An 18635-nucleotide genomic window follows, 5' to 3' on the forward strand; every position below is an offset into this window, starting at 1 on the left:
GTTAGGGCCCTTTAAGGGAAGGTTAGCGAATTTGGGGCGGTACCTCCGTAACCTTTGGCGGAGAAGAGCTCTCCGACGCCTGTTGCGGGCGTCTGAAGGAGCGCGGGTTTCACGTACTTTGGAAATCTTTCGGGTTCACGCTCCGGTTCCCCTTAGTTCCATCTCGACCCTCCCCCGGGCTCTGGAGGCGGCCCTGCCCACGCGCCGCCCGCAGGCAGGGCAGGGTCCCGGCGGCCGTCTCCGGGGCGGGGCTGGGCGGAGGTGCGCACCCGCCCCGCACCTGGCCGTCGGGACCGGCTCCCGGGAGCCAGCCGCCTGCTCCTGCCGTCCTCCGGGGCCAGAGCGCCGGGCCCCGCCGGGGGCGGGCGGTGCACGTGCGGGCGGACGGCCCCGGCGCCAGGGGCGGGGCACCCGGAAGCACGCGGGGACCTGCCGCGCCGAGCCCGGCCGGCCGGGGGGCGGCGGGGACGGCGTGGGGAGGTGGGCGCACGCCCCGGCGGCGGCGGCGGGCCGCGCTCACAGGTGGGCGGCGGAGCGGAGCCGAAGTCGCCGGGACCTCAACCATCACGCCGGGAGCCCCGCCGAGTAGAGACGCGGGCACGCGTCCGCGCCGGTGGAGGAGCCGACCCTTCTCCCTCCGCTTTGGCGTCTCTGGCTGCAGCGGCACCTCGGCCCCGACACGCAGGTAACTTCCTTCCCAAGGTCATTCCTCGGGCGGGGCGGCCCTCGCCGCCCGCCCACGTCCTCACGGTGGTACCGGCGGGAGAGGCGAGCCCTGCGCCCCTGCGCGAGCCGGGGAGGCTGGGCTGGACGGCCACCCCGCACGCTGCCGGGCAGCCGGTGGCTTTCCCAGAGCCGGGTCCTAGGCCCCAACGTGGCGTCTCTGCCGGCAGCCCCGAGGGTGAGCTTCCCTCCGCGCCCATGTTCGGGCGGGGACCGCTCTGCCCTCCTGAGCCGGCACCGACAGGGGCGCGCAGCCACCCGCGTCCCGGCTGTCCCGGGCGGCGTGGTCGGCTGTCGCCATGGGAACGACTGGTGCCCAGTAGCCTGCCCTGTTGGGGTGGGGCGGCCCAAAGCCCCTGGACCCCTACTGCTCCCTGTCAGGCCAACTAGAATCAGAAAAGCCTGATGAAAATGGGAGCGCTGCCCCTCTTCTCATTTTTGATTTCTCAGGCGTTGGCGGTAGGTGAGAGAGGCGTGAATGTGTTTACAAGATGTTGTGTTCTTTCCTCCTTTACCTTCTGAGGACTTCTTACGCCTCATGGTGACAGGTGGGAATTATGATACAGAAGGGCAGTTTGAAGCCAGTGAAGAAAAACAAAGCGGAAGAACCTGAATTGGAGCCCCTGTGCTGCTGCGAGTACATAGATCGAAATGGGGAGAAAAACCACGTGGCTACTTGTTTGTGTGATTGCCAAGATCTGGACGAAGGGTGTGAGAGGTAAGAGCAGAGTGTTTCTGTTGCTGACTTCATTGGTCCTTTTGAGAACTACCATGTCTGCCTTCAGCTTATCCATCCCAAACACTAGTTTGCTTTTGATTGTTTTCCTAGGATCTAAAATTGAGAGTTGTCTTCTGTGTCAAAGGTAAGGATTTTATAAAGATGAATTAGTCTTGCACAGCGGAGTTTACTAGAACCTTATTTTTCATTTAAAGGGATAAGATGGACAGAACAGCAGATACAGGGGTAGTAGGCAAATTAAATGTATAAAATAATGCAGCCCAGCAGAATCTGTAATTTTAAAATGAACATAGTACCAGAAGTGCCTAAATTCTTAGTGATCTCAGCATTTAGAGACGACCACTTGGGACCAGACTGCATCTGGCCACAAAGCGCCTTCAAGGTTGAAAGATCGCTTTCCTGCCGTTGGAATTTGTCTGAGCCTTGTCTCTGGGGAGAAAACCCAGCTAGAAAACAGGTCCCTCTCCTGGTCTGGCTATTTTCAACATGAGTGACAACACTGTTTTGTTAGATGCTATTGTATCTGGCTTTCATTTTCACTATTAATCCAAGTGATGGAAATTACTATCCAGAAAGATAATTTTTAACATCACTGAAAAAACTTTGTATCAAACAGTATCAAGCTGGCTTTTATCAAAAGCATTTTCTAATTAATATATTTAAAAACTGTTGTCATATGGAAAGCATAATGTGGAAAGAGTAAGGATGTCAGAAACTTGCTTTTCGCATTAATAACTACTGCTTAAAAAGTCATTGCAATGACAAGTTGCTGACTTAGATCTTGCTGCATAAATTTAGCATGAAAAGCATTCTTGGGGAACGCTGTGATCTCATACTAACCTTGACACCTGGATACCCCACACCCTTTTGTAATTCTTACTTGACGGTGTCTGTAGTCTTTTTCACAGGTGTCTATAAATATAGGTTCTTTAGACTTAGTCTAAGATCCATGAGAAAATGGAGCACTTTGGCTAATGAATGGAGAAATGATGCTGCTTTCATAATCTCCATCACTGAAGATCGCAGCTCTTCCATTAACCTTCTAGCTCTTCCTCCCTCCCAGCCCCGAGACCTGGGCTGTCCCTATGTTCTCTCCTCTGCTCCCCATACACGTCTCTGGAGATAGGCTCCCTGCATGTCTATTCTCCTGCTGCTCGCTCTGACTCCCATATATCTAGTTATCTCCCACTTACAAGTTCTAGCCCTACCTTTTTAAAATTGTCTAAAATCAGTGTGATTATTCCTTAAACTGTTCCTTTCCTCACTAGCCTAAGTACGCAAAAGAAGTCAACAATACCATGTGTCCTCCAAGCTCAGGCATTTGACTAATACTAGTTTGATCTCCATTCTTCCCCATGCAGACAGACCCCCTGCCCCTGTTAAACTAGTTCACTCCCTGGGCTTAGGACGAGGTTTGTGCCATACACAAGTCTGTCGCCTGGAACGCCCCCTCCCTTCTTCACTGGTACAAGTGCCAGCCAGTTGTCTGGTAGAGCACGGATCCCACTTTTTCCACCGAGACTCCTCTGATGACTGCACCCGGCAGTGCGCTCTCCTTTGAGCAGTCGTTAGGCTGTCTGACCGTAATAGTTCATTGGATGATTTTGCTGCTTGGTCACTCACCTACAAATTTTTGAGTTGCCATGTTGTCTTGTTTTCCTAATGGTATTGTGAACTTTTTTTTGCGAGTTTTATGTCTCTACACCCATCCAAGTCTAAACAGTACTGGTATTGAATGTGTATGTTTATATATGCTTGTTTCATGGAGAAAAATTTTAACTGTATAATATCTAAACATTCTGGTTCATATTAAAAAATGACACATGAATTTGAAAATAGCATATTTAGTAGGCAGGAAGTATAATACTTTACCTTTGGCCTCTTTTATCATTTATCCTGCTGTTTGGCCTGCAGTGTTCAGTGGTTGTTTTTTATTATTATTTTTTTTTTTTCTTTTTCTGAAGCTGGAAACGGGGAGAGACAGTCAGACAGACTCCCGCATGCGCCTGACCGGGATCCACCTGGCACGCCTACCAGGGGGCGATGCTCTGCCCCTCTGGGGCGTCGCTCTGTTGCAACCAGAGCCACTCTAGCACCTGGGGCAGAGGCCAAGGAGCCATCCCCAGTGCCCAGGCCATCTTTTGCTCCAATGGAGCCTCGCTGCGGGAGGGGAAGAGAGAGACAGAGAGGAAGGAGAGGGGGAGGGGTGGAGAAGCAAATGGGCGCTTCTCCTGTGTGCCCTGGCCGGGAATCGAACCCGGGACTTCTGAACTCCAGGCCGACGCTCTACCACTGAGCCAGCCGGCCAGGGCCGTGTTCAGTGGTTTTTAATTCACCAAACCCATACGAAGTGCTTTCTCTTTCTGAACAGATGGATTACATGTAAATCCGTGCAGCCAGAGACTTGTGAGAGAATCATGGATACGATTTCTGATCGCCTTCGAATTCCTTGGCTTCGAGGAGCCAAAAAAGTCAACATTAGCATCATTCCCCCTCTCATCCTCCTGCCCATCCTCCTCCAGGTGGCTTCCTGGCATTTCTTTATGGGAGTGGTCGTTTTAACCTCGCTCCCTGTGCTGGCCCTGTGGTACTACTACCTCACTCACAGACGGAAGGAGCAGACTCTGTTCTTCCTGAGCCTCGGGCTGTTCTCTCTGGGCTACATGTACTACGTGTTCCTGCGGGAAGTCGTTCCCAAAGGGCGCGTGGGGCCCGGTCAGCTGGCTCTTCTCACCTGCGGGTTAGTTCTCATCCTCTTAGCCTTGTACAGAGCCAAGAAGAATCCAGGCTACCTCAGAAATCCGGCAAGCAAGGACAGATCTCTAGGCAGCGGCCAGACTGAGTGCCTGAACAGAAAAGGGCAGAAGACCCCGGGGTTCCCGGGGGCGGGCGTGTTGGGCGTTCTCAACAACCGCACTCTGAAGGACGATCGGAAGGGCTTGTTGGCCGCGAGCCCCACCAAGGTGAAGGAGGACTGGTGTGCCAAGTGCCAGCTGCTGCGGCCAGCCCGGGCGTGGCACTGCCGGGTGTGCGGCATCTGTGTGAGGAGAATGGATCATCACTGTGTCTGGTATGTGGGAAAAATCTGGAGGCTTGCTAAGTGTAAATTCACGTGAGACCAGCTGTGTTTGAGCTTCCTTTGTATCATCCTGAAATCTCTTTGCTTCCCAGCCTCCCATCTTAGAGGGATTTGTGGCCTGTTAGGATATTCCACCTTGGTCACCAGTTTTCCCAAGTTCCACGAATTTAGTTCTTTCACTGTCCGTTTTCCTAAAGTGTTTTTTTCTTTTTCCGTTTTTGCTGCTCTCTCTTGAGCTGCCTCTCATTTATCTTCTCCTTTCTAAAAGAGAAGCATCTACAGTTGAATGATTTTTTTTAAAAAGAATTTATTGAAATTATTATAGGCATCTTTTCTTTTGAACCCAGTTCAAGCATAGGTTCCTATATTTTTAGGGGACTCTTGTCCTCTCACCATATATCTAGTCCACGTTATTGAGGTGAGGTCTTGGCTGTTGGCAAGACGTGGGCTTTTTGGTTACCTACCCTCTGGCCAGTGACAAATGACATGTCAGGCCTGTAAGATATAAAGTGCAACTGGTACATTTAATGTTGCAGTTTACTGAGTAAATCTTAAACTAAAGGTGGTATAATTAATTCAAATGTGACTGTTCTAAGTAGTATGTTTGCAACTTTTCCCTTTAAAGCAGGGAAGGTCACTGAGTTATGCTTTTTATGACTAACCCTCTGGTTATGTGGCATCTGCCCCTCAGAAGGGACGTCAGAGAGGGTGAGGGAGGTATAGGAAGGACAGGCGGGCATTGCGGGGAGCCGCCGGTGCAGGCTCAGGACGGGCAGCTCTCTCCTGGGGCTTCGTCTTTAGCAGTAAATAGGTATTTTCATTTTCAGACTTTTCACTTTTTTTTGTCATTTCTTACCCCCCCCCCCCCCCGTCTCCCTCTTTCTCTCCCTCTCCCTCCCTCTCCCTCCCCCTCCCTCTCTCCCTCTCTGAGTATGTGGCCCATTTACAAGTGCACTTTGCAGAACTTCTCCACCAAAAGATCTCTGTTTACTGGGGCTTCCTGTCCTACATGTTCTACAAACGGCCGTGACCCAGACTCTTCTTACCTGAGAGAGAAGTAGTTTACCTGTAGAAGTTGTCCATCCTGTACCATGTTTCTAACTTTTTTTTTTTTTACCTTTTTCCTCTTATTTTTCTTTTCTTTCTTTTTTAAAAAGTTAACTTGTCAATTTTAGAAGAAAGGAAGGAAGAGAGAGAGAGACAAAGAGAAACATCAATCTGTTTCTGTATGAGCCCTGGGGATCAAACCAGCAACCTCTCCATATCAGGGCCATGTTCCAATCAACTGAACTGTCCAGCCAGGATTGATTGACTCCCTTCCCTTCCCTTCTTCCCTTCCCTTCCCTTCTTCCCTTCCCTTCTTCCCTTCCCTTCCCTTCCTTTATTCCCTTCCCTTCCCTTATTCCCTTCCCTTCCCTTATTCCCTTCCCTTCCCTTATTCCCTTCCCTTCCCTTCCCTTCCCTTATTCCCTTCCCTTCCCTTATTCCCTTCCCTTCCCTTCCCTTATTCCCTTCCCTTCCCTTCCCTTATTCCCTTCCCTTATTCCCTTCCCTTCCATTCCCTTATTCCCTTCCCTTCCCTTCCCTTATTCCCTTCCCTTCCCTTCCCTTATTCCCTTCCCTTATTCCCTTCCCTTCCCTTCCCTTCTTCCCTTCCCTTCCCTTCCCTTCCCTTCTTCCCTTCCTTCCCTTCCCTTATTCCCTTCCCTTCCCTTATTCCCTCCCCTCCCCTCCCCTTCATCTTTCTCTCTTTCTCTCTTTCTCTTCCCTCCCTCCCTCCCTTTCTTTTCTATTTTTTTTTAATAAATTAGGTTGACATCGTTCACCAAACTCGACCATGTTTCTCATCTCTTGGGATCTTTTTATTTATATACATTTAACATATATTTTCTGATGCTGTGTAACACTTCTGATTTAGTGTTTTTGTTTTCCTTTTTTCTTTCATTTTTCTTCTTCTTTTGGTTAATTTTTAAAGAAATTAAATTTATGGGATGACATTGGTCCATAAGAAAACGTAAGTTTCAGGTAAACATCTCTGTAGCTTTTGAAATATTGATTGCATTGTGTGCCCATCACCCAAAGTCAAATCATTTTCCATCATAAGTTTTCATAACTCTGCTATCACTTTTTCCATATCGTGGTGATTCCTACACTGATTCTCTTCATAGTTGGGGAATACACTTCACTTATTAATATTTAGAAAGATTTGTCACCCAGGTTCTGCTTTTTATTTAGTCTTGTCCTTAAACTAATGATACGATTTTACTTTATAAAGAGTAGAGACTCAAGCATTATATCGCTCAGTGGACAAGTTTTTAAGTCCCTAAAACTGAAAAATAAGAAGACTTTTTAATAACTGAAATACACACTATTGCTGTTTTTAAAGCTTTTTTATTATGTGAGTGATACAGAGAACATTTTAAAACATGTTTGCTTTCCTCCCACCATGCTGTTTTGAGGATAAATAGCTGTGTTGGAGAATCAAATCATCAAGCATTTCTACTTGCCCTTTCGATCTTCCTGCTCACCTCGGTGTACGGGATCACGCTGACCTTGGACACCATTTGCAGAGATAGAAGTATCTTCACAGCTCTCTTCTATTGTCCTGGAGTTTACGCAAATTACAGGTGAGAAGGCCGATACCGCAGCAAGGAGGCCCAGGAAGAGGCAAGGGATGTTGCCATTATTGTAAGTGGCTGTGATTTGCTACTAGGTTAGGAATTCTCAACCACAATGCAGGACAGGTTATGGGGCTTTTGGGTATCCCTGAAATTGCCAACAAATTTGTGCAGTTTATAGCTGCTTTTTCTAGGGTGATGTCAAAAGGATCATTGCCCCTTAAAAAGTGAGGAACTACTGTATAAGTAGGATCATCCAGGCTTAACCAGGGACTTCCAGGGTCAGTGACCACTCACACATAAGATACTTGCAGAAAGCCAGACACAAAATGACAGTGACACTAAAACAAACCAGCAGACCCAGGATATATATGTGGTCCATTTTGTCATAAAATGCCCAAGTCCTCACTTTATTTATGCTTTCTGGTGCTTTTTAGCCCAATCTTAATTTACTGCTTCTGACCCTTTTGTGAAGTCCTTACAATCGCTATTTTCTATTTAACCTCTATTGTTTTTCCTGTTCTACTTTTTTTTTTTTTAATTACCAGTCATGATTACTGTAGTATCTAGGTCAAAATACCTTCAGCATCATTCGTTTGGGCACATTTCTGTGTGGTAGAGGTTTCCGTGCTTTGGAAGTAGCAGGGTTTCTCAGCGTTGGCCCGAGCCAGTCCTGCCCGGAAAGGCACGGGCTTCCGCCTCTGCTCTGGTTCCCCACCGTTGCCTCTGCTGTGGTTGCCGCGGTGTCTGCTCTGTCTGGGGGGGTAGCTTTGCCCCCATGGTCCTTTCCTTTCTCCTTTTTGCTTTCAGAACAACCCCTGCTTGATCAGCACAGGCCCCTGTGCAGGTATTGGTTTGCATTAGTCCGTGGACAGATCTCCCCATTGCCTTTAATGTAGACCGATGGTATTTTCACTGCCGCTCCGCCAGAAACTTCGTGCTGGTTTGCGAAAGAGTTAACCACCCTGATGTACAGAGATGACAGAGTTCTTCATACAACATCAGGGTGGTTAACTCTTGCGTGGACCAGCAGGAAATTTCTGGCAGACCAGCAGTTGAATTTGAAAACCAGTGATCTGGACAGTTCCGGGCATTATTAGAATAGATTGGCCCTCCTCCTTGGGGGTAAGTTCCTTTTTCTTCATGTTGAGTCTTAGTAGGTTGTGAAAGTCTTCAGTAGCTATTATTCTTTTTTTTTAATTTTAATTTTTTATTTTTTACAGAGTCAGAGAGAGTCAGAGAGAGGGATAGACAGGGACAGACAGACAGGAATGGAGAGAGATGAGAAGCATCAATCATTTGTTTTTTGTTGCGACACCTTAGTTGTTCATTGATTGCTTTCTCATATGTGCCTTGATCATGGGCCTACAGCAGATCGAGTAACCCCTTGCTCAAGCCAGTGACCTTGGGCTCAAGCTGGTGAGCTTTGCTCAAACCAGATGAGCCCGTGCTCAAGCTGGCGACCTCGGGGTCTCGAACCTGGGTCCTTCGCATCTCAGTCCGACACTCTATCCACTGCGCCACTGCCTGGTCAGGCAGTAGCTATTATTCTTAATAGGCTGTGACAAACGTCTAAAGCAGAGCGTGCCTCTGTGTTATAAAACATGAGTGTACAGACATTCTGTGGGCCCCTTAAAATAGCCCCGCCATTGGTTCTCACTGCTCTGTGTGTGTGGTTCAGATCTGCCAGTTGAGCCTCAGTCCTCCTCACCTTTGTGGTGATTCAATCATATCTGAGTTCCCTTCAGCTTATTAAATAAAGATCCTGAATGAATTTATTTCCACCTAACTCATTAGCAAATGTTCAAATGAAAATAATCAATTGGCAGACTTGAGTCGGCAGCCTCTCCTCAGTCTTCATGAGCTGCAAGGAGCTTCCTGGCCCTTGTGGTGGTTTGGCTTTAGGACGCGGATCTGAAAGGTGCTGGTGCTCCTGCCAACCCACGTGCAAAGGCTGTGGTGTTGGGGGTTGTCTCTGCGTTTGTGTTCATCACAGGGGCTGACAGTGGAGATTCAGAGCTTCCCACCCACGGCTTCCTTGAGGGTGTTTGTAGCTATCTTCCAGAGCTTTGTTTTCTTCTGAGTTAAGAACGAATTAGGAATTATTCATTCATTCAGCACACAGATTTTGATCCCTGTTATGTCAGGGTCTGTATTGGTTGTGTGGGGGATACAAAATACAAACAGTCCTTGCTATTCTAGTAAAAACACTAGAAAACGAGGCACCAATAATTAAAAATTTCAACAGGACATGTTAATTAATAGTCGTAATTTAAGTAGTTATTGGTGTTTTGAGGATAGAAAAATGTCTTCTGGTGGGATAATTGGGGGAGGCGAGGCCTCCAGCGGGGTAACCACGGAAGGCGGGGTAACCGGGGGTGGCGAGCCTCAGGTGGGGTAACCATGGAAGGCGGGGTAACCGGGGGTGGCGAGGCCTCCGGCGGGATGATTGGAGAGGGTGCCGAAGTCCTCAGTGGTAAGCACTACATGAGTGGATGTTAGAACAGTGACAGCTCTCTGAATGGGAAAAGCTCAGCCGCGCTGACCTGCCCACGCCCCCTCCCCCTCCCCCTCCCCCTCCCCAGCTCGGCTCTGTCCTTCACCTGCGTGTGGTACTCTGTGATCATCACAGCTGGCATGGCCTACATCTTCCTGATCCAGCTGATCAACATCAGTTACAACGTGACCGAGAGGGAAGTGCAGCAGGCCCTTCGACAGAAGACGGGGCGCCGGCTCCTGTGCGGGCTCATCGTGGACACAGGCCAGTACAACAGGGGCTTCCTGCGGAACTGGCTCCAGTTCTCCACCCTGGGCACTCAGCGGCTCCACCCCCCTGCGGAGGACATTGTCTGAAGTGCCTTCTGTGCGGCTCCGCGGGGCGCCTCCCTCTGCCTCCTTCCGTTTTACACTTCCGTGTCCACGCAGGGTGTTTGCTTTTATCCCTCGTTTCTTAAAGGCATTATAGGGCCATGCTCAGGTTTAGAGACTGGACTGGAGAAACGAATTTTTCTGACTTCACAACTTGAGACTTTTATATTGAAGCAGTAAAAGTAGAGCCATTCCTTTCCAGTCACCTTGTTAACTAGCTCAGCCACCAGAGGTTGAAAAGGATGTGGATTGCTAATGCACAATTAATTGAAGCAATTCCCAGCCCTTAGTATGGGGGAAGGAGTTCTGGATTAGGATAGTTTCTAAAGGTCCCTCTTTTAATTCCTAATAGCCATGTGACTGCTTGTGGAGTCACTTTCCCAAGTCTCAGATTGATCTGTAAGGGGGGCACTGATGGCCGCTCTGCAACCTCACAGAGCGGTCCTGAGGCGCGCGTGAGGGAGGAGGGATGCGAAAAGCACTGAAAAATAATTAAAGCACCAGAAAAGTGTGAAGCATTATTAGGGAAATCCCAGACTGAAAAAAAGTCTGTAGGTCAGAGAATTGAAGCCAATATTAATCTGTTTTCAGCATTTCAGAGTGAAAAAAAGACCCCCAAATACCATGTTGCACAGTTAACGGGAATTTCGGAAGTATTAGACATTAACTACTCAAATGGGGTAGAAGATGGCCATGTGGATTTACACTGTCATCTGATCTTGAAAGGAGAGTCGATACCAATTATAAAGATAATTATCACTAGTATGTATAATATACAGTGGTCATGAGTTTAGGTGATAAGTTCTAATATTTATCTTATTTCTTAGGTATTTATTGTTTAGATTTACTCTAAATAACTCCAGAGGCATTAGTGCTTTTTCCTCTTTCCATATCTCACCTGGAAAGGTGCTAGCCACACTTGTGACAGCCGGAAGGGGAAACACACTCCTACAAAGAACACGTTCCTCTCCTTCCTGGATAGGGTGGCTGGTTAATATCAAGGGCTTGATTTTTTTGTTCACGTGAGTGAGTCAAACACTGTCAGCTGTAACAGAGTTGCAATAATCTTGTCTTCTGACATTCACATTATTCCCGAATGGGACTCTCTTTGAGGGGTTGATTGACAGCTTCCCCCTAACTTCACATACTTCTCATTCACCTTTCCCTAGATAAAAGAATCACAGCAGGAGGGAAAAAACAGGGTATATGTGGTTTCCACTAATGGATTCCTGTTCTTACCTAGTTCTTACTAAAATATCAAGTTTCGTTAATCGGATCTCAAAACTGAAAATGTATGAAGGAATAAATATTTATGTATAATGGGTTTATTCTGCCACAGAATCAAGATGTAATTTCAGATGGGGGAAAAACCCTGTTGAAATATTTGATTTTGTTCCTGGTTTTTTTTTTAATTGAATTTACTGGGGTGACATTGGTTAATAAAATTATACAGGTTTCAGGGAACAATTCCATAACACATCATCTGCATGTTGTATTGTGTGCTTACCACTTTGTCAAGTTCTTTTTTCTTTTCTTCAATTCCAAAGGTATTCAGGAGTTCTTTAATTTGCCGTGGCTTATAGGTTTGTATGGGGAAAACCTAGCCAGGTTTTCAAGTCTTTGTGCGCATGCTGCTATAACAGGAGGTTTATAAACGTCAAGAGCAAATGGCACTACTTCCTGCACTCTGCCCTCCGCAGCTGGCAACGTCCCTAGCTGGGCCATTAGTCAAGGCTGTCCATAAGCCAGCTTGTTGTTGCTCTCCCCAGAGATGGTGTAACGAACGATAGGCACTGTGTTCCCCTGGGATGAGCCAAACAGCAAGTCTGGGGGTGTTAGCAGAGGCTGTGGTTTCTACAGCAATGCATTCTCCCTCTCCTGGTGTCAGGCGTTCATTTGGAATTAACATCATATCTGATAGAACTAATTCTCTTCTGTGTGGGTTTGAGAAAAGAGAGACAGTAATTATGTCAAGGACAGCACATGTGGCCAGAAATCTCTAGTTGTACTCTCTCGAATGCCAGATATCTAGCCAATTCTGATTGTCTAGCAATTGATAATAACATTCATAGAAGCATTAATATAGTCAGTAATTTTAGCCTCTTGACAAATCATTAAAAACAATCAAAATAAGACATGATGAGTTGCACCAAAAAGACTAGCCACTTGGGAGAATGATCACCATCTTTGTAACCACATACCCCTAGTAGTGTTGCCTGGTGGTGCAGCTGGGTGTCCCTCACTTGGATAAGGACTCCTTATATATTACTCTGGCTTATTGGAATTAAGAGGCTTATTTTAAGTTCCTTGAGAACTTCATGATGGGTAATTTATGGAAGAAAGCTTTAACCCTTGAAAAGCTCAGTGGTTTTGTGGGGGGTATAAGTCTACTCAAGGATTTGCTCTAAAGTGAGAGCTGACGTCCCACAAGCAGTGCTGTAGGCTCAGGACAGCCTTGGCCTAGACTTATCGACTTCTAAAGCTTTTTATGCCCTGAAACTGTTGGAGGGATTTGGGCCTCTAAAGGACTAAGCCATTGTGAATGAATGAGTCCCACAGAAACATTTGGTGGTGGCGGCGGCCATGGGGTACTGCCTGGCAAAACTATATACCAGCAGTCTCTTGGTCATAGGAGCAAGTCACCGCCAACACCCAACACAATTCCAGATAAGTGGGTCCCCTTCTCCCCTCCCCCATTCTCAGCTTCTATTAATAAACATACTGGATGTGGAGGTTAGTAAATGATCTAATATATTCTAATCAACATTACTGTCAGGCCAGGTGTGCTATTCCTGGGGAAGAGAAATGGGTCCATTTGAAAGATTCAACAGAAGAATAGTTAAGAATCAGAATTGCATGAAAGAAGAAAATCCTTCAATATTTAAAATGTTTCTGTGACACCCAAGAGTACTTTGCAGTCACAGCTGGGCACATCTGCAGTGAGCTGACCATCGGAACGGCCTCTTGGGTAGGTGTCTCTGCTGCTGCTCGGGTCAGGCCTGAAGCCTTGCCTCAGCCGCCGTGTGCAGGGGACTGGAAACTGGTGTCATCCAAGTAACGTTTCCCTTTGGTGAGGGAAATCCTTGTTGTCTTCCACTGGACCCTCTGCCCAGCAGAAAGACTGCTACAAACTTTCTCATGCAATAGCCTTAGATACTTCTAATATTTTTAGCAAGAGAAAATTTTCTATGCTAGAATCTTCCACTGCCAGAAAACACAAGGTTCTCTATAATACTGACCATCTGCTTAATAAATTATATTTCCATTGGGTAGGACATTAGATTTTTATTATAAAACTCAACTAATGTAAGCAAAAATATGACATACAAGCAGTTTTAACCAGGATTAAGGTTTGTCAAGTTTAAAAGTCTCTTTAACCTAGTCAAGCAGGTTTATACGACTTAACTTTATTTTAGCCATATTCTGGTACCCTGCCTTTCCGAAGAGCACCTCTTCAAATAAGCAGTGGCTGGCACAGACTTCTGCTTGAGGCACCTGTTTAGAATCTGGTTCTCGTCAGCAGCTCCACAGGTGTGCCATTTTGTATTGAGCCCTGTGAAGGGGACGCAGGGCGCGGGGATCTGAGCTAACTCAGCGCTGAATCAAAGTCAGTCTGTTCCTGTAAATGTTTGCTGTGACAGTTCCGTACCATCAGCTCACTTTGGTCCTGTTGCCGATGGACATGTTTCCCCACTTCATTCTGCGCTGAGCGTTTCGCTGTAGTATGAGTGCTCAGTGAGGACACATTTCCTTGAGGCTACTTCCGAGGTGGGCTTGTGACTTCTTACTGCTCTAGCCTTCCTGCCGACACCTTTCACTTAAACTGATGCTTTCAAGGCAAAGCTTTAAAAGCAGGTGGCGTCACTGACAAGATGACATGTTACAGAACTTGCAAGAAGCTCAACTCATCCTGTGGTCTGAGTGATTTGGTGATTTGAGTTGTTAGGGCTTTTGAACATTTTCATTCGATTAATTGTCTAGGTTGGATGTTATTGACTAAAGGAAATTTAGGAATGTTTATTTAATATTAAACAATATTTAATGTAACTGGCTCAGCAACATTAAAGGGGATTTCTGAAGCCAACTCTGGAAACTATGAGCTAAACATTTTGCACTGTTTTTATTCATTCTTGTATTCATATCTTCTTATCACCTCAGACTCAGACACAAGGCCTTTCAAATGGAGATTTAAGAAATTACTGCCATTTATGTAAAATAATGTACTGTGACCAAGTTATTTAAATGAAAAATAAAGCGCTTTCTTTAAGGAAACTACTTGGTGTTTCTGGATGTGTCTCCTGAGATCTGCTCTAAGAAAAGCCTGTGTTATAGCTGGGCTGTCTCTGGCTGCCCGGAGTCCCAGCCTGAGGACCCAGCCGACCCCTTGTGGAAACTATCATTTTCCTGGTGTCTCTCTGGCTGCCAGGAGTCCCAGCCTGAGGACCCAACCGACCCCTTGCGGAAACTATCATTTTCCTGGTGTCTCTCTGGCTGCCCGGAGTCCCAGCCCGAGGACCCAGCCGACCCCTGGCCGAAACTATCATTTTCCTGGTGTCTCTCTGGCCGCCCGGAGTCCCAGCCTGAGGACCCAGCCGACCCCTTGCGGAAACTATCATTTTCCTGGTGGTTACTTTTCAGGTTTGTAGGCCAGGGACGCTGCTTATCAGGCATTTTATTAGCAGTAAAGTTTCATATCCTACCTTTAAGATACCCCAACAAGAAATCTGGGCCATTTACTAAGTTTTTTTTCCCCCTATGTCTGTTGAAGGTTCTATAACAAACACATTCTTGCTGGCTCATTTAGAATATGGACCACTGAAGACTCAATTTCTAAATGATTCTTGAGGTGAAATAAGAAAATAAAGCTTAAGACAGAAAACTTAAGCTCTATGGGTTTATTTAGGCCCCTGGTATGTTTACTTAAGAGATTCATCCTTACGTACAGGTTTGGTATTAAAGTAAAATTGGTATTTGATTTCTGGGTGTTAATATCAGCCAATATTCTCTAACTGTATTACAGTTAAGTATAAACAGTGATTTAGATGGAAAGAGATTAAATATGTTACTTTTAGTTCCATTTTATTTAGTGACCATTAGTCTTAAAAAGAGTTTTCATATGATAACTGTGTAATATTAAAGGGAATGGTGTGGGGACAGGGATATTGCAGAAGAAATAAGGTCCAATTTAGGGTGTTTTGTCATATCTGAGTAAATCACACATCTTCACAGAAAAAGGACAGAAGTCATTTTGCAGGTGGTATAGCTAGATAGTCCTTCTAGGAATTAAGAAACGGTAACAATTTATTGAACCCAGAATTTTACTTTACCAACTCATATTTTCAACTTCCCAAATAATAGTGGCCTCGGGGCTGCCAGGGACTTCTTGCTTTACTGTACCCACCACTTGGATTTGCTGTGATACCCATGTCTTGTAATGCAACTGTTTTTTTTTCTAGCAGATAACTCGGTTTACAGAAAGGAGTGTCTTTATAGTCTTCAGCACAGTAAAGATGAAAACATTCTTTGAATTCGAGATAAATATCTTGAGATACAAGTCAAACTGAGCTGAAGTCTAGAAGCCAGATCAAGTATTATTTAGAAGTTGCAATCAGGAACACGAACAGACATTTTAACAAATTGCTGGACTTCCTTTCCGGCTTATCAAGGTGCACTGAAGAGGAGTATCGTTGGTGCCCAGTTTCTCTGAAATGACGCTACGCTGTTACCCTTGGCAGCAGCCACAGGGAGTACCTTTTGTTATGTGGGTTTCTAACAGGGGTGGGTTAATTCCTTTGATCCAAGAAGTATCTGATAGAACACAACCAGGCAGAGGAATGAACGTGTGGATGGGCGGTGCTTGCACAGACGCACTGTGGACCAGTGGGCATCCGCAGCCGCGGTACCGCATGGCTCATGTTCACTGCGCACCAGGGACGCCTTACGCAAGGACCGCATCCCACTGCAGGCAGCACCATGAGTCACAGCACGGCCGGTCTCCGGAAGTCGGGAAGAATTTCAGCTACCCTCCTGCGGAGCTGCTCTCGTCTCTCTTCTCTTTCTCTTTCTTCTTTCATAAACTTTACAAACTTCTTCCACGTCTGAAATGTGATCCAGACGATCCTCCTTTAAGAATCAAGAGAAGAAAAAAAGTGAAATCCTAAGAAGTCAACTCAAGATGGAAAGTCAACTGAGGTACATTAAAAACTTTGTAAGAATAATCCTATGTGAATAAAATAGATTAAAAAGGTATGGGAATCACTATTGGAATTCAGACAGAGAAATACTGTAAGAAAATAAAGCAACAGAAGTAGATGGGAGTGACTGACAGGTTATTTTTATTTTCCGAGGCGGTGACAGAAGAGGCGGCGACAGAAACTCTCTGTGAGAAGGTGGCACTCCTGTCCCTACACAAGCATGTTCACACCACAGAAGGTGGGGGCCCGGCCCACTACGTTATGCTCATAGGGAATGACACCGTCACCAGAAAAGGCAGGTCACTTGTTTACTTTCAAAGGGAAGTGCATAATAAAATTTAGAACGTTTCTAATGAAGAATGCTTAAAATGACAAAACAAAGGAAAACCTATTGAATAAATTATTCCCCACTGAATGTAGATGAAATAAAACATCACTGTATTATAAATATTAGTATGGCCGACAGTATGATTTGACTTATATAAAGTTCCCAACCAGGCAAAACTAAACTATAGCCTTGAGGGCTGTATGAAGGTAAAATTAAAAACAAACAAAAAGACTCACAAGGAAATGCTCATCATAAAAATCAGGACAGGCGCTTGCCTTTAGAGGGAAGGGCTAGACTTACGATGGGGAAGAATCTAGTAGGGTCTACTTTTCTGCATTCGTCTTATATGATATTTCACAACAGTGTTAAAAATTGACTTATAAACCTATTTGACAAAGAATACATAATTTCTTTAAGTGTTTCATGTATTTCACATAATTTCATTCTCTTGACAGTCCCTGTGAGGCAGAGAGCAGGCACCCTCCTCACTTTAAAGCTGGGGACCCCGAGTTCAGGGGGTTTCCCATCTAGCTTTCACCCACAGAGTCAGTGGGTGAGCTGGAACTCCACCTCTGCCTGCTGTCTCTGAATGCCCGGCTCTCCTGGCCTCATCTCATCTTTTCAGACGTTCCAGGCATAGACTATATTGCAGGGCAGTTGTGAAGCCACCGAGTGACTTTCCTCAGAGATAAAGCCTCACCTGTCGCTATGCTCCACTGCGATCTTGTGTTTGCTCTGAGAATCGAGCCTGGCCTCCTTGACCGTGTTAAACCACGCCCTGAATACCTTCTTTTGAAGAAAATACATATTCAGTTTTTGTACTTCATCCTCCAGGTCCACCAGGTACTGGGGGTGAGGAAAGGAACAGAGGTGAGTCAAATAATGTCACAGGTAAAGAATTAAACAGTGCAAAGGACAAAAAACCAAAACAAACACAAACAAAGGAACACAGGATACTGCAGGTATAAAGAGAAAACATGGCAACCAAGAAAATATCCTCCGTAGTGTATTAAGGAAATAATGGCACTGGAGGCGTAGAAACGATTCTAAAAGTGAGGGGGTAGGTTTCTAGCAAAATCACTTGAGGAATTACAATATAAGAAATGAGTATAAAATCAAAAGCTGATATAAAGACACATCGCAATTTATAGAGATGAACGCTGCGTGAAAAGAAACATGCTTAAGATTTTACACTAAGAAGTGACTTGACATTTTCACATTCATTTCAAAGCAATGAATTGAATTGATTATATTCTTAAAAAACATAAGGACTGGACACTGAATTGCATCTGATATTCTAACACAAGATTGAGTAGAGACATGCATTAAAAGCTCCCTTCCCTGTGCCCTTACCTGTAGCCAGGTCCGAATGACTCTCCTAAGTAACGTTTGTGAATACAATACATCAGCCTGGGCCGCCTTCCTAGCCAGGCTTTCCTGACTACACTGGAGCCAGGCCAGCAGGCATCTCCTCTGCAGGCACAGGGAGTGATGTTCTTCGGCTACCTGGTCAATTTTCAAACAAGGAAAGGAAATTATTCTTTATATCTAGTGCTGGGATTCAGCTGGTTTGCACTGGTTTGGCAGAACCAATACCTGATTTTTTGTTGAGTTCGGTGAACCGGTTGTTAAAATGGCACTTGTAATCAGGGTTCTCTCTAAGGTGGGCGCCTGGGCCCAATGTGGAAATTACAAATTTCCATTCCTTACTCTTTTTTAATGTTTATCTGTGCAACAATGTATTCTAAGCACCTGTAGTAATGTTCCTGCCATCCATGGGTGAAAAAGAATTGCAGTGAAGATGCCAATTGAGAAACAGTATGGAAATATTATTTAAAATATTTTTGGTTTTATTGGTTTTTTTGTCAGGTATTATTTAATATTTTTCATTAATATTTTAAAACTCTTAAACTTAATCTAGTTTTGCATACCTTTTATTGTTCCTATTTAACTATTAAATGCATGGAACAATAAACTACCTTTTGATATATTGTTTTTTTATACTTAAAATGGCCATTAGGGCAGAGAGCTGGTTGTTAAATTATTGGAATCCCACCACCGATTATATCTTAGATCACTGAAGGAA

General features: G+C 45.5%; 2 protein-coding genes across 7 annotated transcripts in view; one reads left to right on the forward strand and one right to left on the reverse strand.

Moving 5' to 3' along the window:
* The first annotated feature begins 315 nt into the window (after nt 1-315).
* ZDHHC23 (zinc finger DHHC-type palmitoyltransferase 23) lies at nt 316-14299 on the forward strand. 3 transcript variants are annotated; one of them, XM_066346809.1, is made up of 5 exons: nt 316-685; nt 1247-1441; nt 3834-4532; nt 7010-7168; nt 9745-14299. In XM_066346809.1, the coding sequence occupies exons 2-5, from the start codon at nt 1281-1283 to the stop codon at nt 10010-10012; spliced, it is 1287 nt and encodes a 428-aa protein (XP_066202906.1). In that variant the 5' UTR covers nt 316-685; nt 1247-1280; the 3' UTR covers nt 10013-14299. The 3 variants fall into 3 exon arrangements, with proteins under 3 accessions (XP_066202906.1, XP_066202905.1, XP_066202904.1); XM_066346808.1 differs by having other exon boundaries at nt 320-685; nt 1272-1441; nt 7001-7168; XM_066346807.1 differs by having other exon boundaries at nt 324-685; nt 7001-7168.
* Nucleotides 13377-18635, reverse strand: part of CCDC191 (coiled-coil domain containing 191) — an 84844-nt gene continuing 79585 nt past the window's right edge. For 3 of the 4 annotated variants that reach the window (XM_066346805.1, XM_066346803.1, XM_066346802.1), the window contains 3 exons: nt 17903-18055; nt 17250-17395; nt 13377-16150 (listed from right to left, as the gene is read on the reverse strand). In XM_066346805.1, the coding sequence (XP_066202902.1) occupies nt 16006-16150; nt 17250-17395; nt 17903-18055 (444 nt within the window). In that variant the 3' untranslated portion in view covers nt 13377-16005. The remainder of the gene's footprint in view (nt 16151-17249; nt 17396-17902; nt 18056-18635) is intronic. The other variant, XM_066346804.1, reaches the window with a different exon arrangement.

The sequence above is a fragment of the Saccopteryx leptura genome, chromosome 8 (genome assembly GCF_036850995.1).
Source record: "Saccopteryx leptura isolate mSacLep1 chromosome 8, mSacLep1_pri_phased_curated, whole genome shotgun sequence".
Classification (NCBI taxonomy): Eukaryota; Metazoa; Chordata; class Mammalia; order Chiroptera; family Emballonuridae; genus Saccopteryx; species Saccopteryx leptura.